This window comes from Anomalospiza imberbis, chromosome 7, assembly GCF_031753505.1.
Source record: "Anomalospiza imberbis isolate Cuckoo-Finch-1a 21T00152 chromosome 7, ASM3175350v1, whole genome shotgun sequence".
Lineage (NCBI taxonomy): Eukaryota > Metazoa > Chordata > Aves > Passeriformes > Viduidae > Anomalospiza > Anomalospiza imberbis.
The window spans coordinates 39,303,296-39,329,343 of record NC_089687.1 but is presented as its reverse complement, the minus strand read 5'-3'; the positions used below and the strand labels follow the sequence as shown (position 1 = coordinate 39,329,343).

The 26,048-nt window shown below is 52.8% G+C and overlaps 2 protein-coding genes across 2 annotated transcripts in view; one reads left to right on the top strand and one right to left on the bottom strand.

Annotated features, from left to right (window-relative positions):
* LOC137477674 (maestro heat-like repeat-containing protein family member 6) overlaps window positions 1-26,048 on the bottom strand; it is a gene marked incomplete at its 3' end in the record, with an annotated part of 155,675 nt that overhangs the window by 4,488 nt on the left and 125,139 nt on the right. The gene's annotated exons all lie outside the window — the stretch shown is intronic.
* Window positions 13,481-24,314, top strand: LOC137477563 (uncharacterized; the record flags this gene model as incomplete). Its single annotated transcript, XM_068196786.1, has 7 exons — window positions 13,481-13,626; window positions 13,834-14,024; window positions 14,107-14,244; window positions 14,890-14,974; window positions 15,083-15,238; window positions 15,384-15,485; window positions 23,790-24,314. Coding segments are annotated over exons 1-7 (1,266 nt in total), but the record flags the coding sequence as incomplete, so codon positions are not given.

Genomic DNA, 26,048 nt, shown 5'->3' with positions numbered 1-26,048 from the left:
TCAGCCTGGAGCTCGGTCAGCCCCGAGTCAGGCTTGGCTGGGCCCTCAGCTGCTGTGCTGCCGGTCTTTCTACGCCGAATGCGCAGGAACTTCCGGAACATCTGCAGGAGAACAAAGGACAGGGAAGCCCGGAGTGTTCCATGGAGTGCTCCAAGCGTGGTGCTCGGCTGAGCAGTGACAGCAGGCCCAGCCCAGGTGGGGATGGCTGCTGGTACCTTCAGGCTTTTACGGAAGCGGCCACGGCTGGGTTCCTGCTCTTGTGTCTGGTCCAGGGCTGCACCTGGAAAAAAGCGAGCACAGCCAGAGCTGAGGGGCTGCAGGAGAGGCCGGAGAACACAGCCCAGCCCTTTGCTCCCCAGGCAGGGGCAGCCAGGGATGCCCCAGGGGATGGAGCATGCCCACTGCAGGGTGTCTGCCCGGCTTCTCTTCCGTCCTGTCCATGGGCATGTCCCCAGGGGATGGGATGGGATGGGATGGGATGGGATGGGATGGGATGGGATGGGATGGGATGGGATGGGATGGGATGGGGCCAAGCTGGCTGCAGCCATCAGCCCTGTGGCCCAGCTCTGCAACTCACCATCCTGCGGTGGCTGGAACTGCTCCAGTTCTTCATGCTGTTGTGCTGGGGCAGCTCCAGGGTCTTCCTTTTTTTTCTTCCTGAACACTTTGAACACACTGAGAAATCTGTTTGCCATGCCAGAGTATGACCTTGAGGGCACCTTCAAGGAAGATGGCAGGGTGATGTTCTGAGTCAACAAGTTGTGTAGTTGTGCCTTGAAGGCACCTGAGACAGAGAAACCTCAGCAAGGCTGCAGGACAGCAAGTCCTGCACTCTGGTCTGGAGGGCTCCTGCCACAATGACAGGAGACTCCTCGTTAAGGATTGTGGTCGCCAATTCCCTCAGTCTGGCTTTGCGGGCACCTGCAAAAGAAAAGCCTCGGGAAGGCCACGGGCTGCCAAGTCCCGACGTCCTGCCACGAGGTCACCTGTAGGAATAACGCCTCGGAAAAGCTCCGGGTCAGACACGAACGAGCGTGCTGTGCGGGGGCTCCTCACGACACTGCTCTGTCCCGTCCTGTCCCGTCGCCTGCTCCGAGCACTGTGGCGTGCTCTTGTCACCGCCAGCTCCTATGTCACCACGTGTCACAAAGGGAGGGCCCTTGGACACCCTGTCCCGTTCCATGCCATGGTGACCATGCTGCAGCGTGTCACAAAGGGCCCTTGCACACACTGTTGCCACCCGCCCTGGGGCCGCCCCCAGCCCACCCTAAGTGGCCACGGTTGGAAGGAATCCCTGGCCCCAGGTGTCTGAGACAGCCCAACAGGATCTTTAGGAGCAGCTCAAACCATCAGCAAACCCTGCCCTGCTCTGCGGGATCAGGCCATTTAAGAATCCTCAATTCAGGAAGGCTTTACTTCTCATTGGGCCACTGGAGTAGTTCCAAAATTTGCAAACTTCTCAAATTAATAGAGATTGCTGGAGAATGTGAATGATTTGGAAGTTTGTTCCCATCTAAAAGCAGCAACTCATTTGCCGTAACACATTCCACTGAAAGTCTCCTTGGAAACATAGCACTATACAGAGGCAAAAAGAAGACCATTCTTTGGTGTGCAAATGGTTTTCAATGAAGGGATGATAATATCGTCATTCTCTTAAGGAGTAAAAGCTCTCAAGGATTGAAAGTCCACTCAGTCTTACAAAAGTAGCCCAAACAAATGAGTAGATGGAAAAAGGGCTCATCCTCCCCCAGTAAGTGGCCAATAAGGTACAGCTCTCCCATCTTGTTCCCTGCAGGAGAATCAGGACCACAAAGAGGAAAAGTCACAGATATTCCTTCTGCCCTCCATAAGCAAAGCTGTGCCAAATCACAGATGCTGCCTTCAAGTTGATTCAAATTCCAGCCTAGACCTCTCACCTTCCAGACAACTCCTTCCTCAACACCAACGCCCTGCAAATACCCGCAGAGAAGCCCTCAACAGCCCGCCAGGACCCCCAGCTGTCCCTGTCCCTCCTCAAAGCTTTCCCACCATCCAGCAGACCCCCTGGTTCCCTGCATGTGCCGTGGAATGGCACTCTGAAGGATCTTCGAGGAATTCCCTGGCAGCAAGCTCAGGCTGCCAGGACTATGGATCCTGGCTCATCCTTCCCACCGAGCCTTCCTGTGCACGGCTTTTCCATTGGCACATCTGCGCTCAGCTCGGACTTCTCCACTCAGCCAGGGCTGCTGGTAAAGGATTGAGAGCAGCCTGGCAAGCTCTTTTTCCAGCTCCCTCTGTGCTCTTGGGGCAGGTAGAGCATTCCACAGGAAAGCAACTGGTGCCACAGGGAGTGGGCGGCATCAGGCAGCTCTGGGGAGGCCCCTCAGGACTGCTGTACCCTGAGGGAACACTGTTGGCCGTCCCCTGTGTGTATCTGCACAAGCTTAAAATCAGCTGCCTCAGCTGCCAGGGCCTCTCTTGGCCAGCATCCTGACGTGGATGCAGGACTGCTGCGAGGCACTGCTGGGACCCAGCGGGACAGGACCGGCTGTCTCGTGTCCACGTAGCACCCCTCACGCAGCCAGGGCCATCCCGAAAGCAGACAGACGCTCCCGTGTCAGCAGAGAGGAGCAAGGAGCACTGGGCTCCTCTCAGGGTACCTCAGCTGGGCTCGCTCCACAACACGGCCCCATTGTAAGGCCTGCTGATGCCCAGCTGCCAGAAATGCCCACCTTGTGCTCTCCAAGATGCACAGGGAGAGCCAATGAGCAGGACACTTTGGGAGGCAAACCTTCCAAGCCTTTCTGAGGCCAGGCACGCACCAAGATCAGCCAAGACTCTCCACGCTGCCTGGCCCACCCAGCCCAGTTCTGTGCTGGCCCTGGGCCACAGCAGCTCCCACCAAGCAGGAGGCAAATGCATATTGCCAAGAGCTGAAACCCAGCTGTCTTGGTTTGGAAAGACAGGTGTCTGCTAAGGAAGGCAGCAACCTCCCCTGAAATGGAAAAATGTAGACCTCTTCCCTCTGAATTGTTCCAAGTTTGAAATTAAGGGGGGCTCCCAGGCAAAAATACGGGAGCAGGAATACCAGTTCTTTATTAGGGAAGAAAATAACAGATAAAATAAACAATGCAGTGAACTAAAACAACACTGACAGAGTCAGAATGCAACCTGACACCCTGGTGGACAGGGTGTTGGTAGCAGTCCAATTGGAATTGTGGCTGCAGTCCTCCCGGAGTGTCAGGTGTGGTTCTGTTGGAGAAGTGATCTTGTGGAAAAGGGTGCAGTCTTCCTCTGAAGAGGCAGTGGAAGAGGCAGCTGTTCCTCTGGGAAAATCCAGCGCAGAAATAGCTGTGCTCCTGGGCCAGAAGTTCAAGACCATACATGCAGGTAGGGATGCTTGGCTCCTCCCTCTGGGTGGAGCATCTCACAATGGCATGTTACAGTTCTTTTCAGTCTTGCAGTGGCCCATTATCAGCAGGTGTCTTTCCAGAGGGAGGATTGATTGTGGAAGAGATAAGGAACAACTGCCCACTTCACACAAGACAACTGCCATACAGATGGCAAATAGAATACATCTTGCTTTTTTTGATCTGGGACAACAGCAGACAGGGAAGATGTGAAAAGGGTGTGTGTAAAGGCCTTTTCATTCACAGCTCCCACAGAGAGCTTTGGGGCTCACAGCGGGACAGAGACGGTTCTGCTCACACCTCTGTCCAAAGGGGGGTAACACATCCTGCTGCAGGTGCTTGGCTTGGTCTCGGCAGGTCCAGGTGGATGCTCTTCACAGCCTTCTTCCTGCCCCTCTGCCAAGTGCAATGGTCCTTCAAGGAGCAGAGAGAGCCAAAGGGGGATACTCGCACCTCCCTCACTGGGAGCTCCCTGTGCTCCCCAGGGCAGTTCTATGCGCCTTGGAAAACGCTGAGTTACTTTTTCAAATAGTTTATAGTATGTGGGTTTGGCATTTGTCTGTTTCACTTGGATGGCATGAGCCTGCTCTGCTTGGCACCGTGCCTTTGTTAAACAGCTGGGGCAAAGGTTAGTGCTAATTTGACAGGGTTTGGGATTGGGTCCAAGACAAAAATGGTTGTGCCTGGCTTGGTGTTACTTGAAGAGCTGGGAGCTTCTGGGTTTTGGATGCCAAGCACCTCTAGACCCTTTTCAAAGAGAAGTGTTTGCCATGTGTGAAGCTTGTCAACTCCTCCCAGTGTAACCCAGTCTGAGAGAGAAGATCTGGCTCTGCGTTACCAATGACCTTTTATTTTCAGTGCCAAATCTATGCCAGAGGCAGGGGATGTGTTTTAGCCTCCATGGCTGCCTTGCCATGCTTTTCTTTGGGAATGTGATGGGCAAAAAAGTGAAGAGATTAGATGCTCCTTTTCCCTTCTTTCTCCTGCTGGAATTTTTTCCTCCATTGCAGGGCTTAGGAACCTCCTTGCAGAGGCAAGAATCCATAGGGGGGTGCTCCTGGGGATGTATGGGGCACATCCTGATTCATTGATGCTGGAAGCTCTACTGATCCTGTCTGGCATCTTCCCTGGCTGAGTGAAAGCCTTGCAGTCTTTGGGGATCACACCAGCAGCAGGAAACCTGCAGTGCTCTGGCTGGTTCAGGACAGAGCTGGATTTTCCCCTACTCTCTTAAAAATTACACACAGCCTGTCCCAGCACTTTGAAAATGTAAGTGATCACCACACTGCTCCAGCAGATGCCTGGGACTTACCTGGTAATGCAGATGGCTTTTGCCATGGTCTTTTTCATAGAATTACAGAATCATTAAGCTTGGAAAAGACCTCTACAATCATCAAGTCCAACCATTCACCCAGCACTGTAAAGCCCATCACTAAGCCATGTCCCTGAGCACCACATCCACATGTTAATTCCCATTAATTGTCCAAGATGCACTGCAGGAGATTGAAAACACTGGGCACAAACAGCAAAAGTGAGTTGTCCTATTACCCAGTTACTTTTGTTGTTGTGGGTATATTATAGATTGGATACATGTTGGGCCTGTTTCCTTTAATCCCATTAATTCGTGGTCTCAGCTGCTTTGTGTGGGAGTCTGAACTGCTCCATTAGAAGGAGTGTGTTAAATGGGATGAATTAGCCAGCTTTTAATACAGCTCGTCACCTGCTTTGTCCTGCCTGGCAGCCAGCCAGCGGGGGTCTCCTCCTCCTGCCAGCCACTGTTTCCAATCTTAGCCATTGGCCCCTTGGAGACCTGGCTTCAGCAGGCTGAGGGATCCATAACTCCAGGTGGGATTCCAGAGGGTGGCATCTCCCCATCTTGTTTCAAGCAAGGGGATGTTTCAGGAGTGACCCCTCCCTCCCATGAGGTTTCCTGTGTTGTAAACGAGCTGGGATATGGTTAAAAATGTTGGGGTTTCCCTTCCAAGTTAAACAGTGACTGGGAATAGCCTCTGTACCCTTGGTGGTTGCATGGGCCTGGAGTCCTCTACCTGGAAGTGCTTGGGTTTCTCTTGGGATTGCTCCCAATCCCGATGGTTCTTGGCAGTTTGAGAGGGGATGAGTTCAGAGACCTGTTTGGAGGAGCAGAGCCACAGGAACAACATGGCCCCTGGCTGCGGATGGTGAGGACTGGGCTGGATATGGCCACCAGCTGCTCCACACCACCGGTACTTTGGTGGCAGACAACATCTCTTTGAGTTTCTTCCCCTCTCTCCCTGCTCCAGACCTTCTCCCCAGGTCAGGTGTGTCCCATGGGAGACAGATTCTGGAGGATTTTTGAGCTCAGCTCTGCAGAAATGGACTGCTCTGTGTTTGAGAGAAGGGGAAGTGAGCACCTTTGGTGGGAGATCAAAAGCCCCTTGCTAAGATCAGTGGGAGAGGTGAAGAAATTTTGCTGGAAAGCACAAAATGGGTATTTCCTGCTGGATTCTGAAAGCCACAGCAGCTCTCCCCAGCTTTCCCTGCAGATACTGCTGGTGGATGCTGGGAGAGAGCTGGAGACCAGATGCTCTCAGGATGTGCATGCTCTCAAAAAGTTCTGTGCCCTTTTGGAGCTTTATTTTGGAAGAACTTGCTTCTTTTTGAAATCCCCCGCCAGCCTGCCTCATTTCAGTGCTTTAGAGAGGAGTCAACCCTTCAAAAGAAATAAAATTTTAAATGAGAATTGGTGTTTCATTTTGAAACTATTACACTCCATGAAGTGCAAATTGAAGCCTTGTGGTCCAGATGGGATTTTTTTCCTTGAGGATCACTCGGCAATCATGTGAGGAGGCTTTTTGCTTGGTGTCTCCAAGCAAAGATTCTGTTGAATCTCATCTTTCCCAACCTTTCCCAGAGGTCTCACCTCCCCTGAGCAGGCTGGTCTGACAGCACAGGATGGAAAAGAGCAGAAGCCATGGCTGATGGATAAGGTGGAGATGCTGCCTGAGCATCTCCAAGGAGTGCTGAAGGTTTGAGGGAGCAAGAAGTATCCCAGCTCTGCCAGCGATGGAGACGGAAGCTGACTCTGCTCCAGAGCACCCTCTCCACTGCTACTTGTGTCGCCTTGTGCAAGACCTGCAGCTAGTTACCCTAACCCTGCTGTATCCATGCCCTGGTTGATGAAAGCCTCCATGGGTGGGTGCTTCTTGGCACTTGGGCTCCGGGTGTAAATGCATCCCAGGGATGCTTTGATTCCAAATTAGTTTTGAATTCAAACATGCCAATCCATCAGGTTTGCTGCAAAGCAAAATGTCCCAGATCACCAGATGCACGTGAAACTTCTTTAGATTCCAAATTTGGTTTTGAACTTGGTGTTACCAGGGAAGAAACCCAACAAACCTTAAAATCATTTCAGTGGTGACGTGAGAGCTTCTGCCACAGAGAAAATTAAATGAATGTACGGTCAGACTTGGGATGGTTTGAGGTTCTTCTTCATATCCAGCTTTCAGAGGATCTTTTCCCTTTGGATCCAGCAGCATCTGACACCCAGGGCTGAGATGGGGCAGGCAGTGCTCTCTGCTGGGATGTGAATTACATGGGGTGTGTGAGCTCAGCTGGACCTCAGGGAGCTGCACGAGCTGCTGGTGGTGGTGGCAGAGGTGGGGTGGCTCCTACACAGGAGCTGCTTTGAGCTTTTCTGTGATTTTCCTTCTTTTTGTGTGAGCTGGCACAAAAACATGTCTTGAAAATCATCCTTTTGCTGACAGCTGAGCTTGGATTGAGTTTTTTCAATGATAATCAGCAGATAGAGGATCATGCTGGAGATTTGCCTGGGAGCCCCTGTCCTCATTCCTGTTCCCTGAACAACTGGTTCTGTGGGAGTCCTGTGATGCTTGAGGTCCCACGAGCAGGGCAGCAGGAGGTTTCATGCTGGCTGCACCCAGGGGTGTTGCCTTGAAGGCGTCCAGTGCTGAAGCATGAGGCAGCTCCTGAATCAGCCTAGGGAGGTCATGGCAGCAAGTCCTGGGAGCCGAGAGCTCTCAGGTGTCACTGGGAGTACCATGGCTGCCAGCTCTTGATCTGCTTCCAGGCAGCCAAAGGTGGAAGGGAGAAAAGTATGGGTGCTTTGATGGCATCTGAGGTGCTTTGGGAAGGTTTGTTTCTGTCATTCTCTAACCCCGAAGGGCAGCAGAGCAGACAGAACACCCCAGTGGGGTGGCTTGAAGCCAACTCCAGCTCTGCCAGGCTCTAACCAGAAGCCTCCTGGCTGTGTTGGGTGGTGTTCTCCAGCCTGGGCAGCACAGAAGCACTCAGCCCCACTCTGTCCTTTGCATCTCTGCCTCACACCCTGGCAGGAGTGAGGTTTCCCAGAAATGAGGTCAAGCAGGGGAAAGAATCTCTTGGAGGAAGCCTCGGGCAAGCTGGGCATGGCTCTGTAAGTGGGCTCTGTGCCAGTTCCCACTGCTGGTCACACCTTCCTCCAGGCTGCGCTGGGTCCACGGCATCCAGTAGCTGCATGAGCAGCCCTGGGGTGGGAAGGAGGAGTGGGAGGCTCCTGACTTGCCTCTTCCACACTGATTTCTTGCCTTCTCACTTGCAGCTACAGCTCCAAACATTGGCAACTGCGTGGATCAGCCCAGACCCCCAGGAGGGGAGAGATGGACGGAGCCGCAGGGTGAGAGGGAGCTGTTTCCTGAGGGGGAGCTGCTGCTCCAGGTATGGTGCTGTGGCTTGGTCATTTGGGGTCTCCCCAAGCTGCTCTGGAGCTTGTGGTCACATCTGTGGAGCGGGAGGCGACCCTGCCTTGTCCAGAGCTGCTTCACTGTGATTCCTGCAGGCAGGGAGTTCCTGGGGACAGAGACCAGTGGCACTGCTTGGCTGGGATGGGTCCAGACCCCCATTCCCACCATTCCCTCTCATCCCACAGCAATTTGCTGCCCCTTTGATTATGTTACATCTCATGGACACAAGCTCCATCCCAACCAAGAGGTTCAGGGAGGTCACATGGTGGTGTAAGGATTGATCCCTGAGTAGTTCCCAAGGTGCTGGGTTGGTTCATTATCTTTAGCAAAGGCCAAGAGGAGAATGTTGAGAGCTGTGGGACAAAACATCCCCCAGGAACTCCTTGCCTTACCTGGGCCATTGTGTGAGCTCCGTAGGGATGAGTCCACAGCCTGCCTAGGATGGGAAAAGCCCAGCTTCAGTTTGTAGGTTTTGGGGGAGAAGAGAAGAGCAGTTGGATGTTGGACAACAGTGGTGGACAAAACCAGTGGGAAATGAGAGCTATGCTTTGTAGAAAGGCCACGTGTGTCTCATGAAACAGCTGACAGTGAAGCTCGGAGCACAAGGGCCTGGTGAATCAGCCTCCCACAATGCTGCTGCTTTGGGCTGCCATCTATAAATGTGAGCTGGAAGGTCACATGGAAAGGCTGACTGCTGAACAAGCATCTGGGCACATCAACTGAGGAACACTGTGGCAAGCACATTTCTCTCTCTCTCAGGATTTTTATAAAGGTGCACAGAAAGAAATGAAAGAGAAAACAATTTCTGTTTCTGCTCCTTGTTTTTCTCTTGTGGAATGTGTTTGGAGAATTGTTTACCTAGAGCAAATGCTTGGTTGGATCATGGTGGATTGTTTGGGCCTGATGGCCAATCAGATCCGCCTGTGTCTGGACTCTGGCGAACAGGGTCACGAGTTGTGAGTTAGTTACATAGGATAGTTAGAGAAAGTAGCATGTAGTTTTTAGTATCCTCTTTTATATAGTATCTTAATGTATCATATCATAATTATAATAAAGAAATCATTCAGCCTTCTGAAATAAGTCAGACATCATCATTCTCCCCATTGGGTTCGCCGACATGTAAAACAGATGTTAATGTATAGTAAATGTGCAAAAGCACATTTACATCATGAAAACAAGACAGGTAAGGTCAAACAATTGCAGTAGGCACCTAAAACATCCAACTTTAGAAGTTGTAAAAACCCCCATCAAAACTGTACCTTGTAATGTCAGAGATGAAGTGCCTGGTTAGATTAAGTGATACAACTACACATAATAATTGTCGGTCCCTAGGACTTTGTTATTAGTGTTTAAATGCACATTTTACCATCTGTACCTGAACTTTTCTGCAGGTTAAGGACATAGGGCTTCATAACCACGACATAGCAATCTAATTCTGCATCCAGTTTTTCCTTTATTTCATCCTCACTGCTCATTTTGAAAGCACACAAAGTAGCCTGCAAAATTAATGCCATTGATGTAGAAAAGGTCAAATACTGTTTTACATCAGTCTCTCTTCATCTTAGGCCACACGAAGATTTGCTTGGAACATACAGGAAGTGAAACTAGATGTGTTATGTTGAAATAAACACAAACCTAAGACAGATTTTTTGTAAATAACAGGTTCTCAGTGTAATCTACAAGAATGTGCTTGTTTAGATTTGAAACAGAGTAGCCAACCACACAATAAATATATTCATTGCACCCAATTTGTATAAAACACCTCAAGGCGTTTGTGTGATACCGCGTTCCTAACTTGATATTCCTTAGAATTAGAGGGTTCTTTTTCTAAGAAGAGGGGGGAGAAAGGAGGGAAAACAGCAAGTAGAGCGATAGTTGCAAGTAACAGAACCAAAAAGCAGTCAGGACTGTTTTTCAGGAAGCAGCACCGCACAGAGCAGCGCTTGTAGCTTCCGCGCCCTTCACTGCCCAGTTGAGCAGGACCTTTCCTGGCACATTCCAGCAATGAACAGGCTCCAGAGCTGGCCGAGACGCATCCACTGGGCCCGCCCCAGGGCCCTTCCCGGCGGTCAGCCCATGCCCCAGGCTGTGCCCTGGCCCGGGGCGCACACCAGTGTCCCCGGCAGCCCTCCCTGCCCCGTCACCTCGGGGGCTGCCAGTTGCGGCCAGGGTGGGGGGAAGCAGCGGCCAAACATTCAAACCGGCTGAATGTTCAAACCGGCTGAACGTTCAAACCGGCTGAACGTTCAAACCGGCCAAACATTCAAACTGGCCGAACGTTCAAACCGGCCGAACGTTCAAACCGGCTGAACGTTCAAACCAGCCAAACGTTCAAACCGGCTGAACGTTCAAACCGGCTGAATGCTCAAACCGGCCAAACATTCAAACTGGCCGAACGTTCAAACCGGCTGAACGTTCAAACCGGCTGAATGCTCAAACTGGCCGAACGCTCAAACCGGCCGAACGCCGAAACCGGCCCTGCTCCCACCGGCCCCGACCCCGGCCCCGCGCGTTTCCGTTTTCGCGGTGACCGGGGCTGGCCTGGCGCGGCCCGGGCAGCCTCGGACGGGGCATGGAGACTGTGAGCACAGCCCGCAGGGGCTGGGGAGTTTTCGGCCCCAGGAATGGGGAAAGCTCTTGGGATTGAGGAGTGCAAGGAAGGTGCTGCTGGGTCACCGTGGAAGTGCAGTCACAGCTCTGAGAGGCACTGGGCTCTTCCCTCTGGTGACCAGCAACAGGAGCCAGGGCAAGGCTGGAACTGTGCCAGAGGAGGGTTAGGTTGGATTTTAAAAGGTTCTTCCCCCAGAGGGTGCTGGGCACTGCCCAGGTTCCCCAGGGAATGGGCACAGCCCCAAGGCTGCCGGAACTCCAGGAGTGTTGGGACAGCGCTGCCAGGGATGGCCAGGGTGGGATTGTTGGGGGTCTGTGCAGGGACAGGGGCTGGACTCAATGGTCTTTCCAGCTCAGGATATTCTGTGATTCCTGCCCGGAGTGATGAATGTCACCACAGCCCAGCAGTGTGGTCATGGCTACTCCCAATGCTCTCCCCAAGATTCCCTTTGTAGATAGTTATGGCTCTGCTCAGACACGCATGGAAAACGCCTCAGGAGTCCCCAGCAGAGCCTCGGGGAGCTCCAAAGGAGAAACGGGAGATGCCAAGTGCAAAGTCCTGCATCTGGGCTTGGCCGATCCCAGCACAAACACGGGCTGGCTGGAGAATGGATGGAGAGCCCTCCTGGGGAAGGACTTGGCTATTGATGGTTGAGGAGCTCGGCATGCCCTGGCCCTGTGCCCTGGGCTCTGATCCCCAGCATGGGCAGCAGGGCAGGGGGTTCTGCCCTCTGCCCCTCAGGTGAGACCCCACCTGCAGAGCTGCCGCAGCCCTGGGGCCCAGCACAGGAAGGAGATGGGGTTGCTGGAGAGAGCCCAGAGGAGGCTCCAGGATGATCCCAGGGCTGGAGCCCCTCTGGAGCCAGGCTGGCAGAGCTGGGGGTGCTCACCTGGAGAGGAGAAGGCTCCAGGGAAACCTCAGAGCCTCTTCCAGGGGCTAAAGGGACTCCAGAAGAGCTGGAGAGGGACTGGGGACAGGGGCTTGGAGGGACAGGACACAGGGAATGGCTTCCACTGCCAGAGGGCAGGGATGGATGGGATATTGGGCAGGAATTCCTGGCTGTGAGGGTGGGCAGGCCCTGGCACAGGGTGCCCAGAGCAGCTGTGGCCACCCCTGGATCCCTGGAAGTGCCCAAGGCCAGGCTGGATGGGGCTTGGAGCAGCCTGGGACAGTGGAAGTGTCCCTGCCCATAGCAGGGGGTAGAATAGGATGGGCTTTAAGGTCTCTTCCAACTCAATTCCATGATTCTGTGCTATGAATTTAATGGGATTGGTCCAGGTCCTTGATATGCAGGGGATGGACCTGGTGCGTTGTGAGTACAGGAGAGCTGGGACTAGAAAAGTAAGGGTACAGCAGCAGTGGGGGACAAGCCCAGGTTCTTTGTGATGTGGTATTTTATTCCTGCTAGCTGGATATTGGTTGTATCTATTTTTGTATCTTCATTATGATCAACATTTAGGGGAAAAAAATGTTTCTATTCAGAGCTTAGTGAGAAATATTTGCCACCCTGAAGTTAAAGGCCAATAAATCAGAAGTAGCTTTTGAGCCTGAGCAGTGGGGGGTGGGTGCCAGAAATATGAGTGGATAAAATGAGAATGAAATTTTAGGAGAAGGTTTAAAAATTGCAGAGCCAATTTTATTCACAGTTTCTGAGTAAAATCTGTTCAAGTATATTCTTGTAGGTAATAGAGTGATTTTGAGCTTTAAAACATAAAATCTGCTCCATATTGCTGATGGTTTTGATTTATTAAAGAAATATGGATATTGATCTAGCACCGATATCCACCTGTGACGGACAAAAACTCTCTAACAGTTTAAAGTTAGAAAGTGTATGTTTATTACCACGCCGGGCGGCATGCGGGATAGCTCCCAAATACACACCGCGCCCCTCAGGTGATGACAGAGTCCTTTTATCCATACAAGTATTGAATACCCAAAATACAAATACATATTCATCATTTTGGTACATCCCATTCCTCGCTTCGTATGCTAATCAGTTCAAAAGCTATTAAGCATGCGTAGTTTGTTCCTTGAAATGGGTTGGTGGTCCCTTTCATGGGGAGCGGTCCCAAAATGAGGAAGTAAATAAAGTCTTCCTCATTCTGACATTTCTACCTTTTCAATGCAATTGTGACAAATGAACCTTTGGTAGAACTCCTATTTCATATGTGTAATTGGTTTCAAAACAGAAAAGGCCCACAATTGTCTTATGTTCCTAAAAGCTATTTGTCAGTTTCTGTATTACTCCTTACAAACCCAGCTAACTAAACATTGTGTTGACAAGCAATCAATTATTAGTTAACTACTAACTCTTAACTTAATCAAGCAAGGCCTACCCATTTATTTTAATTAATTCCAATAAAGCTTATTTCTAACTAAAATCTTGACTTCTCTAAAATCTATAAATTTCTTAAAGTATATCTTTCAAGGGTCCCGTCCCGTTTGTGAGACACAGACCGATCCGGCTCACCCTCCTGCGCTGTGCCCCAACGTGTGACAGGTACAGGGCCCACGAGCCTGGAGAGCTCAGGGCTCAGCAGCCTTTAGGGCCCGTGGCCCTGCACAGCCTGTCCCATGGGGGCTGCCAGACAGGCAGAGAGGCCCAGGACCCTCGGGCCCCTCTGTTTCCTGAGCCTGCTGCCAGTGCTCCTTCCCTGCCCTTCAGGGCTCCAGGGCTCTGTCACCTGGGCCCCAACAGCTGCACAGGGCATGGTGCTGTGACTGACATGGCCCTGACACAGAGCTCTGATCCCACAGAGCTGCTGCAGTGCTGTGGAGAGCCATAGGCTCATCGGGACCAGCAGTGGAGAAAGTGCTGCCAACACTGCTCTGTGTGATGGAGGACTGGCCTCTGACCAGAAAGTGCACCTCTGATGGGGACAACGAGGATGTTTTTGCCCTGGCTGTGAGTTTCTGGAACTGGCCTTTGCTCACCCCCAGGTCGCCTCTCCAGCAGCTCTCCATCCTCTCCACGCCTCAGGCGCTGGGCTGAAACCTGGGCTAGGGGCAGGCTCAGGGGGCACCAGGCCTTCTGCTCCCCTGCGTCTGCCCTTGGGCCCTGCCCCAAGGACACCTCGGCACTGAGCCCTGCCTTGGGCTGCTTCTCTTGCAGGCAACTCTGGTGATCTGGGTGATTGTCCAGGTGCCTGAGTGCCACGAGGCATTGATCCTTTACTCCTCCCGCCTGTTTGTGGCTCTGCTCTTCCATGTTGTCATCACCACACAGCAGATGCCACCAGAGGAAGTTGATAACTTCTGGAGAGCATGCCGGGAGGAACACCGCCTTCCCAGCAAGCCCAACAGGTCCCAGTCCTCTTGTCCTTCCCGTGCCCTTGTGGCCAGCGCCAGTGCTCCCAGTGTGACCTGGGCTTTTCTCTGCACACAGGTTTGCAGTGCAGGTCATGAAGGCTCTGCTCTACCAACTGCGCTGTGACCGTGTGGTGGAGGCTATGAAGCACAAGCGTGGCTGGGACATGCTGCTGTGTGCTGACACCCAGAACTACGCCGTGGGTCTGTTGGCCAGGTGAGATCCCCTTCTCCCCACTGCCCCCAGCATTTGTGCCCTGTGCCCCACACAGTCCCTGTGGTCCTGGGCCAGAGGGCCTCGTCACCAAGGGACGGCCAAGGAGACTGGAAAAAGCGGGGAGAGGAGGGTGTCCAGAAGGAGCTGCCCTAAAAAGCACCTACATCCCCTCCAGAGATGCTGGGGAAAGACCAGACCTCTGTGAGTCAGTCCTGGGAGGGGTTTGGCCCCCACACCTCAGGGTCTTGGTGGCTTTTTCCCCCTTCCAGGGAGATGCGGTGTATCTTTATCCCCTTGTGTTCCCTCATTGCATCACATCTACTCAAGCAGCTCTGCAGGGAGGATCCGTGCTGGGCAAAGCAGCCCCTAGGGCTGGCAGGACTTCAGGACCTGAGGCAGCTGCTGCCAGCTCTCCTGCCTCACCTGCCCCGGTGCTTTGGGACAGGCCTTTGGCCTGTGGGCCCTGCAGCAGCAGGGTGGGGCTGCAGAGCCAGGGCGGTGTTGGCCGTGCAGCCGTCCATGGCTTTCCAGCACAGCCTTGTGTTCCACACAGGCCAGAAGGATGTGCAGTGTATCTCAAAGCCTTCTGGAGTTGCTGGGAGATTCAGATGGAGACGTGGTCAGCATGAGCCTCCGTGTGTTCAGGAATGTGCTCCAGCACAAAGACATCCTGGTATCCAGCACCACTGCCCCAAAGCTGGCTGAGGCGCTCCTGCTGCTCTTTGACCGTGTAAGGCTCTGTGTCCCCATCTGCAGGCCATGACTGCTCCCCAGAAACTTTGCCCATGTGAACCTGGAGTAATTGGTCTTAAGGCTTCACCCTCTTCCTTTCCTCCAGGACAACAGCTATGTGCAGGTGCTCTCCCTTGAGCTTTTCTTCAGGGTGATGGACCTGGTAGTGGATGAAGGAAAAAAGCCCCTTGAGAAGATTTTGAGCCAAAGCCTGCTCCCACTCTTTTTCTACTGCCATGATGAGAATCAGCGCAATGCAAAGGTGAGGTTTTGCGTGTTGCTGGTGGATCCCTGCGCCTCCTGCCCTGGCGCCTGGCGGGCTGCAGCCTCCTCCAGGTCTTGGCACAGGATCACGGGTCCTGTGCCCTGGGCTGTGGGGCCATCTCTTGGTCTCTGCTGCTCTCCAGGCCTCTCAGGAAACACTGCTTCGTGTGGCCGAGTTCCTGAAGAGAAAGAAGCTCAAGCAGCTGGTGAGGAAGGAGCAGCTGTCAAAGTTTGCCGAGTGCCTGGTAAGGACGGCCTGGAAGCCCCAGGCTCAGCCTGGAGAAGCCCCCTGAGCGCGGTGCTCGGTGTGTGGGCTGGCAGCTGTGCCCCTGCCCGGTGCTGCACCCAGAGGCCACGCGGGCTCTTCTCCAGGCTCCCGTGGGCCCCAGCCGGGTGCCGATGGAGCCCCGGCCCGGTGGGGCTGCGGGGCGGCCCCGCGGCTCCCCGGGCAGCAGCCGGCCCTCTGCCGCCTCCAGAGCCCGGTGCCAGCGGCTGCTGGCCGGGCCTCGGGGCTGTGCGGGCAGGGGAGGCCGGGGCAGGGTGCAGGGAGCGCCCGGCCCAGGGGCCGACCCCGCGCCAACCCTTCCCTCCTGCCGCTCTCTCCAGCTGGAAGAGGACAGGAGCCGAGTGGCCGAGCACCTGCGCCGGGCCCTGCCCTACCTGCAGAGCCCACAGGAGCCCCTGCGAGAGGCGGCCGTCAGGTTCATGGGTGAGCCACGAGCCCGGGCTCCCTCCCTGCCCCGCCTCAGCTCGGCCCCAGCCGCGGCTGCTGCCCCGGCAGCGCCATCCGGGCCCGGCGCCGTGGAGCCCCGCCTGGCCTCGGCGCTGCTGCCGCCCTCCGGCAGCCGTGCCCTGGGGCGGCAGCGTGCGGCAAGGGCCCGGGCTGAGCCCTGCCGGGCCACCAGGGCGTGTGGCCACAGGGCTGGCAGCGCCGCTGGCAGGGAGCTGTGCCGCTGGCAGCGCCGTGACAGCCTCTGTGTTCACAGGCACGGCCGGGGTGCTTCTGATGGGGCAGCAGGAAGAACTCCACACCCTCCGTCAGGGTGAGTGAAGGCAGCGGGCTGACAGCGGGGACTGGCGGGAGAGGTGCAATGCCTGGGCAGGGTGCTGCAATCCCTGTCCCGGCTGGGGTGGGCTTTGCTCCTTGTGTGTATAACAGGTGGCGTGGGCAGAGCACAGAGAGATTTCAGGGTCTCGGAGGGGCGGACTCATGGCAGGCTGATCCTGTTGACACCCCCTTTTCTTGTGGCTACGGCAAGAGCTGGGTGTGATGGACCTCGCAGGAAGGTCTCCTAGGATTCCTATAGATCCTGGCTCTAACTGGGGCTCTGCTCCTCTCTCTTCCAGCCCTTCAATCCCTGAGGAGAGATGACAGCCCTTCCCAGACAAACATGGAATTTCAACATCTATTCAATGAAAGAGCTGCAGAACTGGCTCAGAAGAACCAGTGTCTGCATCAGGCCTCCAAATGCCATGGAAGATGAGACTACCTTGAGACCAGAAGAGACCAGCTGGAGCTCCAGGCACAGCGGATGATTGGAACGCCTGACCCTGTGGGAAACTTGCAGGGCTCCAGCCCTCTCCCTGCTTATAGATAGCTTCTTCCCTCCAGCCCTCAGACATTGCCCATCCCCTCTTTTTCCCTCCACTCTCCCTCCCTGTTGACACCTCTTTCCCTCCAGCCCTCAGATCCTGCTGATCCCATTTTTTCCCTCCCACCTCAGCCCTTGGTTTCATCTTCCATTAATAAACAGTTTGGCTTCTTCACTTTGCCTCCAACTCTGTGGAGATGAAGCGACGCAAATCCCGAGCCCTGGGGCACACAGGCCCCTGCTGCCGTCCTCTTCCATGCCATGGTTTGTGCACACACACAGAGGAACGAGGGCAGATCAGGCTGGAAAGGTGCCTGTGCTGAAATTCCACAACACTGTGGAGTTACAGATCTTGCTGAGCACCTTGGAGCCCCTAGAACTTTGGAAGAGCCAGCCTGAGTATGCTCTGAACCCAGCTGTGAGGGATTCCATGGCAAGCATCCACAGAGGGCAAAGGAGCTTGGAATGCTGGAGGTTTTCAAGAATAGCTTCCTGAAAGCACAGCAGTGCTCCATCCCTGCACAGGATGAGGAAGAGGGCAGAACCAGCGACCATCCGGGCTTAACAGGGAGCTTTGGGTGTGCCTGAGGGCAAATGAAGCAGCAGCGCGGTGCCCGAGACTCGGACGCGCGACCGTGCCAGTGCCTGGAGCGCTGTCAGGCAGTGCCGGGATCCTGGGTGTGGTTCTGGTCCCCACAAGTGAGGAATGGCAGCCCCAGGCTCAGAGCCAGTCAGAAAGCCAACCAAGTGAGCCCACAGGGAGGGCACCCTTCCAGTTTCTCTGGGCCATGGCCGCAAAACAGCCCCTGCTGCTTCTTCCTCCGCCTGTGTTTGGGGTGTGCTGGTGGCAGAGGCAGCCAGGTTGGGCTCTGCCTTCCAAAGCCTGTTGGGAGCAGGCATGAAAAGCACTGCGTGCTGGAAGGTGCTGGCAAGAGCGTCCTGTGGGAACAGGGCTCTGGGCTCTGGCCGGGACCAGCCTGGTTTTGGTGCCGTGAGTGCAGGCAGGAGTTGAGGCAGCTGAAGAGGCAGCGGGCAGCTCATGTTTGTAGAGGGCCTGAGGCTGCACGTCTGAGCCTCCACCTGGAAACACACTTGGGGGAATACGAGCTAGAGTTGGAGTGCTTGTCCTGAAAGGACCTGAAGTCTTTCAGCCTTGCCAGCGTTTCTTGAGGGTGTGTTGGTGTTCCCCAGAAAAGCTGCACGTTTGGGGAAACGCCTTTGGAGGAAAGGGGCTTGCTTCTCAAGGAAAGTGCTTCCCAGGGAGCTCCCAGTGAGGTAGGTGCGAGTATCCCCCTTTGGCTCTCTGTGCTCCTTTCAGTCCTTGAAGGCCCATTGCACTTGGCAGAGGGGCAGGAAGAAGGCTGCGAAGAGCATCCACCTGGACCTGCCGAGACCAAGCCAAGCACCTGCAGCAGGATGTGTTACCCCCCTTTGGACAGAGGTGCGAGCAGAACCGTCTCTGTCCCGCTGTGAGCCCCAAAGCTCTCTGTGGGAGCTATGAATGAAAAGGCCTTTACACACACCCTTTTCACATCTTCCCTGTCTGCTGTTGTCCCAGATCAAAAAAAGCAAGATGTATTCTATTTGCCATCTGTATGGCAGTTGTCTTGTGTTAAGTGGGCAGTTGTTCCTTATCTCTTCCACAATCAATCCTCCCTCTGGAAAGACATCTGCTGATAGTGGGCCACTGCAAGACTGAAAAGAACTGTAACATGCCATTGTGAGATGCTCCGCCCAGAGGGAGGAGCCAAGCATCCCTACCTGCATGTATGGTCTTGAACTTCTGGCCCAGGAGCACAGCTATTTCTGCGCTGGATTTTCCCAGAGGAACAGCTGCCTCTTCCACTGCCTCTTCAGAGGAAGACTGCACCCTTTTCCACAAGATCACTTCTCCAACAGAACCACACCTGACACTCCGGGAGGACTGCAGCCACAATTCCAATTGGACTGCTACCAACACCCTGTCCACCAGGGTGTCAGGTTGTATTCTGACTCTGTCAGTGTTGTTTTAGTTCACTGCATTGTTTATTTTATCTGTTATTTTCTTCCCTAATAAAGAACTTGTATTCTTGCTCCCGTATTTTTGCCTGGGAGCCCCCCTTAATTTCAAACTTGGAACAATTCAGAGGGAAGAGGTCTACATTTTTCCATTTCAGGGGAGGTTGCTGCCTTCCTTAGCAGACACCTGTCTTTCCAAACCAAGACAGCTGGGTTTCAGCTCTTGGCAATATGCATTTGCCTCCTGCTTGGAGGGAGCTGCTGTGGCCCAGGGCCAGCACAGAACTGGGCTGGGTGGGCCAGGCAGCGTGGAGAGTCTTGGCTGATCTTGGTGCGTGCCTGGCCTCAGAAAGGCTTGGAAGGTTTGCCTCCCAAAGTGTCCTGCTCATTGGCTCTCCCTGTGCATCTTGGAGAGCACAAGGTGGGCATTTCTGGCAGCTGGGCATCAGCAGGCCTTACAATGGAGGCGTGTTGTGGAGCGAGCCCAGCTGAGGTACCCTGAGAGGAGCCCAGTGCTCCTTGCTCCTCTCTGCTGACACGGGAGCGTCTGTCTGCTTTCGGGATGGCCCTGGCTGCGTGAGGGGTGCTACGTGGACACGAGACAGCCGGTCCTGTCCCGCTGGGTCCCAGCAGTGCCTCGCAGCAGTCCTGCATCCACGTCAGGATGCTGGCCAAGAGAGGCCCTGGAAGCTGAGGCAGCTGATTTTAAGCTTTTGCAGATACACACAGGGGATGGCCAACAGTGTTCCCTCAGGGTACAGCAGTCCTGAGGGGCCTCCCCAGAGCTGCCTGATGCCGCCCACTCCCTGTGGCACCAGTTGCTTTCCTGTGGAATGTTCTACCTGCCCCAAGAGCACAGAGGGAGCTGGAAAAAGAGCTTGCCAGGCTGCTCTCAATCCTTTACCAGCAGCCCTGGCTGAGTGGAGAAGTCCGAGCTGAGCGCAGATGTGCCAGTGGTACAGCCGTGCACAGGAAGGCTTGGTGGGAAGGATTGAAACATGGGGTTAGAACTAGAAGATATTAATTAGAAGGTATTGAATAGTAATAGGCATATAAAATAATGGATATTGCTTAGGGCCACATCCTTATGTTACGTGAGAATATACCGTATCCTGGCCTATGGGAAAGGAAGAGACTACGCACAGAGCAGCAAGGAGAGACCTGATAAGGAGAAGGAATGTATATGGAAAACAGGATACAGGGTGTAAAGACAACTGAAAATGGGGCCCCTTATGTTCTGGGAACAGATGGATCCTGACCCCGGGCTTGGACCGTGGCCAAGGAATCAATGGGCATGTGCAAAGCAGTGGGGTCGAAAAGTCAGCCTGAAGAAGACCATTCTTACTTCATCCCTTTTACGACCCCCGAAGCCTGGGACGACCACCAGAGACAGCTGCACAGGCACAGAGGACCGACAAGCAGATTCGCAAACAGAGCGGAGAGGGAGGGGAGCCAGGAAATGGCCCATGGGGAAACTTAATGCATATGTAACACTCCAGGGATAAAAGAACACGTGTGTAAGCAAGGGGCACGCATGTATTTGGGGAAATGTCCCACATGCGTCCGGCCGAATAAACATACCTACTTTAAAACTCACTCTGTCTCTGAGTTTTAGAGTCTGGCTCCGCGTGTCAATTGGTGACCACGAAGGGACTTCTCTGCCAGCCGTGGGACCGGCTCGGGGGCGGACTTCCTAAGGCGCGCCCCAGGATATCTCTGGAGGAACTCCGCTTCTCGTGTCGCTTACTGCGGGGGCAGAGAACGACCTCCTAACCAGCGGAGAAACGGTATGTATCTTTTGAAAAAGGGGGGGCCCCATAGTGACCGCTGGTAAGCCGATCAGAGACGTCTGACCGCACAGAGCATGGTCTTGGTTTGGTTTGGACTTGCAAGTAACCGGTAGCTGAAAGGGCAGCTATCGGTTAGGGCCGCTGACTGACGGAAAGGCAGCGGGGGAGGATTCACTGAATCCTTGGTGTACGGTTGCTGTCTGGGTGTGTGATATGTGTGTGTGAGTTTTGTCCGTCTAGGTGTATGTGAGTTTTATCTGTTATGTGTGTGAATTTTGCACTGATGTGTGAGTTTTAAAGGTTTTGTGTGAAGTAACTCGTGTTTATGTGTGTGAATTTTGCACTGATGTGTGTGTGAGCTTTGTTGCTGTCTGGGCGTATGTGTGAGTTTTAAAGGTTTTGTGTGAAGTAACTCGTGTTTGGGAAACTGTGGCATATTTCTGATGCTTGTGTCAAAAGTTATAATTGTGGCAACTTTGTGTGGACTCTTTGAACTCCTTGCGTTGTTTTTGGATATTGCATTTTGTTTGAAGCACTATTGGTGCTGTTTTGATGCTTTTGCTGTGAGTATTGCTTTGTTTAATGCTGTCTAAGGCTTTGTTGTGAGTATTTTGTGTAAAGTATTTTGTTGTGAGGCCTGCTCTGATAAATGTTGTTCCCAGCTACTGCTATTTGTTTGATGTTTTTGCTGTGAGTACTGTTTTTAGGGTTTGTTTAGTGTACTTTACTAGCCGTGGCAGGACAGCTGGAGGGGATCCTTTTCCCCCAGTGGTTTTGGATTTGAACCTCAGGACCCTCTGTTTTGACAAGGGCAATATCTAGAGTGGGAGCTGGTTGAGTGCAGGACCTGCAGGGAGTGGTGGTATTGCCCGTCATGTATGACACACAGTTACTGTGCTCAGTATAAGCTGCAGAGTCAGGAGAATCCAGAGCTAGAAATTTTAAAGGGTGTTTTGTTTTTTTAGGATCTATTTAATTCCAGAGATCTGGAGCTAGGAGAAAGGGATTAGGAAAAGACTGTGTAAGAGTGTGAGAAAGATCTGGATAAAAGCCATAAGATAAGAAAATAATGGGATTGGGAGAGAGCAGAGAAATTCCCAAGGCAAGCCCTCTGGGCTGCATTTTAGCTAACTGGAAGAAGATTGCAGGCTCGGGGGGTGTCGAGTCCAAACGCACCCTGGTAAAATACTGTAGCCAGTGGTGGCCTTTGTATCGTCTGGAAAACGGAGCCAGATGGCCCCCGACTGGGAGCCTCGATTATGATACCTTATTGGAACTAATGCTATTTCTTAGACGTGAGGGTAAGTGGACTGAAGTTTCATATGCAGATATGTTTTTCTCCCTCCAAAATCACCCTGAATGGCAGAGGGATTGTGGGATCAGGGCCCCTTCTGACCCCCTGGTATTAGCCCTAGAAAGGGAAGGCAAAGCTAATAGGAAGCAGCCGAAACGATGTTGTAGCACCTGCTCAATAAACCAGCGTTGCACACATCGTGATAAGGTCTATCAAGCAGAAACACAAAAGCAGGAGTTGTTGGATTTATTTGTGTCACCCCCTGAGGAGCAAAGGGGACTAAGGGGAGGAACAGGTTCAGCCCCCTTGGAGGAGAGACAGGCTGGACCGTCTGCTCCCCCACCCACCTCTGAGTTACAGACTATATCGTATCCACCATTGCCTGAGAGTGATAGTGATGAGAGTGCAGGCAGTCCCATAGCATCTCGGACTAGAAAACAAACAAAGGAAATCATACAAGCCCCTTTAAGGGAAGCAATAGGACCTGAGAAGAAAAGGGTGTTGATAAAAGTCCCCTTCTCTACAATTGATTTAGAAGGTTGGGAAAGAGTTGCCAAAAACTATAGAAGTGACCCAATAGGAACAGCTAAAAGGTTAAGATACATGATTAAGCGGCATAACCCAGACTGGTCAGATATTCAGTTATTGTGGGATGCATTGACAGACACAGAAAGACAGCTAGTTTTAAAAGCAGCAGGAGACTTGGCAGAAGACTTTTGCAAAGCAAAAGAAGTGGAGGTTAAGAACTTCTTTCCCCTCCAAGACCCAAAATGGGACCCAAATGATGAGGAGCAAATAAAAAAGTTACGTCACTACCAAGAATGGATAGCAAAGGGGGTGGAGCGGGCCATCCCCAAGACTATAAATTGGTCAGCTTTATATGCAATTAAACAGAACCCCTCTGAAAGTCCTTCTGAGTTTTTGGATCGCTTGAGAGACACAATGCATCGTTATACATCATTAGATCCTGAATCAGAGGTAGGGACACAGCAGCTAGCAAGTTTATTTTTAGGGCAATCTAGTCAAGATATCAGGAGGAAACTTCAGAGACTCCAGGGGGGAGAGGAAAGGAAGTTGGAGGTCTTGCTAGAAGAAGCATGGAGGGTTTTCAGCAATCGAGAAGAAGGATATAGGCAAGGAATGAGAAAATTAATGGCTGTAATAAAAGAAGAAAATAAAGGAGGGCAGAGACAAAGACCACCTAGGCAAGGACCACCCCGGTTGGGTAAAAATCAGTGTGCAAATTGCAAAAGACTTGGACACTGGAAAAACGAGTGCCCTGAACGAAAAGGAAAGGGGAAAGGGAACCGGGGAAGGGAGGTGGTGGTTGCTCACACAGAAAGTAATTGAAGGGGACCGGGGGACCTTACCCCAGGAGATCCGCTGGTTATAAAAATGAAACTGGGGGAGGAAGGGAAAGAGGTGGAATTCATGGTGGATACAGGAGCAACATTTTCAGTTTTAAACAAAGCTCTGGTGCCAGTAGGGAATGATTATGTCAGGGTCAGGGGAGCAACTGGCCAACCTGAGATAGCATATTTTTGCAAGCCACTCAAATACAAATATGGAAAACAGTGGGGCATCCATAAATTCTTATACATGCCCAATTCCCCAGAATCTCTCCTAGGGAGAGACTTATTGGAGAAACTGGAGGCAACTATTTCATTTAAAAATGGGGAAGTTATTCTGGAGGCGAATGAACAAAAATATGTAGAAGTGCTGAGCTTAATACTGACAACCATTAAGGCTAAAGAAGAGATTAGTGAAGAGATTCTGAATCAAGTCTTCCCGGGAGTATGGGCCTCCAATGTACCAGGGAGGGCAAAAAATGCACCACCAATACAAATTAGGCTCAAGGAAGGAAAACAACCAGTTAGAATTAAGCAGTATCCCTTGAGGAGAGAAGATAGAGAAGGAATTAGCCCGATAATTGAAAATTTCTTACAGCTGGGCTTATTGAAAGAATGCCAGTCCGATTTTAACACTCCTATCCTGCCTGTCCGCAAACCTGATGGGACATACCGAATCATGCAGGATCTACGGACTGTTAACAAGATCACTGAGGATCTCTACCCTGTGGTAGCCAACCCCTACACTTTGTTGACATCTTTAACACCAGAACTAACTTGGTTCACTGTTTTAGATTTGAAGGATGCTTTCTTTTGCCTCCCTCTCCATGAAACCAGCCAGAAAATTTTTGCATTTGAATGGCAAAATCCCAAAAGTGGACGCAAAACTCAGCTCACATGGACAGTTTTACCACAAGGCTTCAAAAACTCGCCCACCCTATTTGGAGAACAACTCGCTAAGGATTTGGAATCCTGGGAAGCCCCACCAGGAGAAGGCAAAATGTTGCAGTATGTAGATGACATCCTCATAGCCACCCCCACAGAAGAAGGGTGCGTCGCGGCTGCTCTTTACTTTGTCTGCCCCGATCAGCTCCCGAATGCCCGGCTTGGGCGTCTCTGCTTTTCGTCGGGGCCGGGGCTCGCCGCAGTTTCCGGGCGCTTTTGCTGTCGCGCTCCAGGGTGGGCTGTTGACCGCGCTTTGCCGTCGGCGCGAGGGAAGAAACAAAGAGGCAGGGAATTCGTCCAAATCCGTCCGCGTGGCGGCTGGATGCTTTATTGGCTGTGAGAGCTGCGATGGAAAGGCTGCAGCCGATCCCAGCTTCGCACGGACGCAAATGGCCTCGAGCATGCCGAGGAGTGGGGTGATATAGGGAAGGGACAGGGCGGACGGGGAGCCCTCCCGCCCAGTGGGTACAGACATCGCGGTGATGACGTGTACTACAGCGACCAATGGGAACACGGCAGGGGCGGACACGAGACTTTGGGGTGAGTGGGACCACGAGAACGGGAAGACGGGCACGGAAACCACAGGAGTAGGGGAAAACCCGGGGGATGCACGAGGGTACAAAGAACTGGAAAACTAACAAAGAAAAAAACCTATTATGTGAACCCAAACCTGGGATGCAACAATTCCCCGCTTTAAATAATATAAAAAAGACAGTTGTTTCTGTTGGGATTCTTGCACAGTGGCCTCTTCTCTTAGCTTCTTCTGCTGCTGTGACCGCTTTGTAGATGGAAAGGGCTTGGGGATGGTACTGGAGCTGATTTTTCCCTGGGTGTTTGGGGATAGGGGAACTGGGACAACAACCTTATTATAAACACGACTTGGAGACATACATGGTCTGAGGTAGATGTGGGAAAAGTGCTTTTTAGGGAGATGTTGAGTCTCTCCCTTTTCTGCGGCGCCTGCGATTGGATGCAACCCCTTGGTTGGTGGGATCATTGGTTGCATCTACTGGCACTGTATCACTCCGACTCACTGACTGTCCTGGTGTGTAAGGTTTGACATGCCTCCTGGGGATCCACTTGACTCCTGAGGGCGTGGATACGCAGGCATATCCCCGTCCCCAAGTCAAGAGTGGGAATGGACCCTGGATTTCTTTAGAGTCTGGATCCCTCACTAATACTGGAGGCCTCTCCTCTGGCTGGAGCTCCTGATGTTGTTTGAAATGTCTCAGGGCTGGCGGTTCTTGCCTGTCAAAAGAGCAGTTTAGGAAATTGATAGTAAACAAGGCCTTGCAGAGTCTCTCGTGCGGTGACAGCACTCGCACATCTCCCCGCTGTTTCCGGAGGACTTGTTTCAGCGTCTGGTGAGTCCTCTCTATTATGGCCTGGCCGGTGGGGGAGTGAGGAATCCCGGTATTATGCTGGACCCCCCATTCCTGCAGGAAGTTACTGAGCACCCTGGAAGTATATGCTGGACCATTATCAGTTTTTATTGTGGCTGGGACCCCTAAAGTAGCAAAGGCGTGTATGAGGTGTTTTTTCACGTCTGTGGCTCTTTCTCCTATGTGGGCTGAGGCGAAAACTGCTCCCGAGAAGGTGTCCACGGTTACATGGACATCCTTGAGTTTCCCAAATTCGGGGACTTTGGTGATGTCCATCTGCCATACCTCACAACTGCGGAGACCTCTGGGATTCACACCTGCTCCCAGTGTTGGTAGAGCTGCCTCCTGACAGTTGGGGCATGAGGCCACAATTTCCCTGGCTTGGTCACGCCGCAGATGGAACTGGCGTACCAGACCTGGGGCATTTTGATGGAACTGCTGATGGCTGAGCCTGGCCT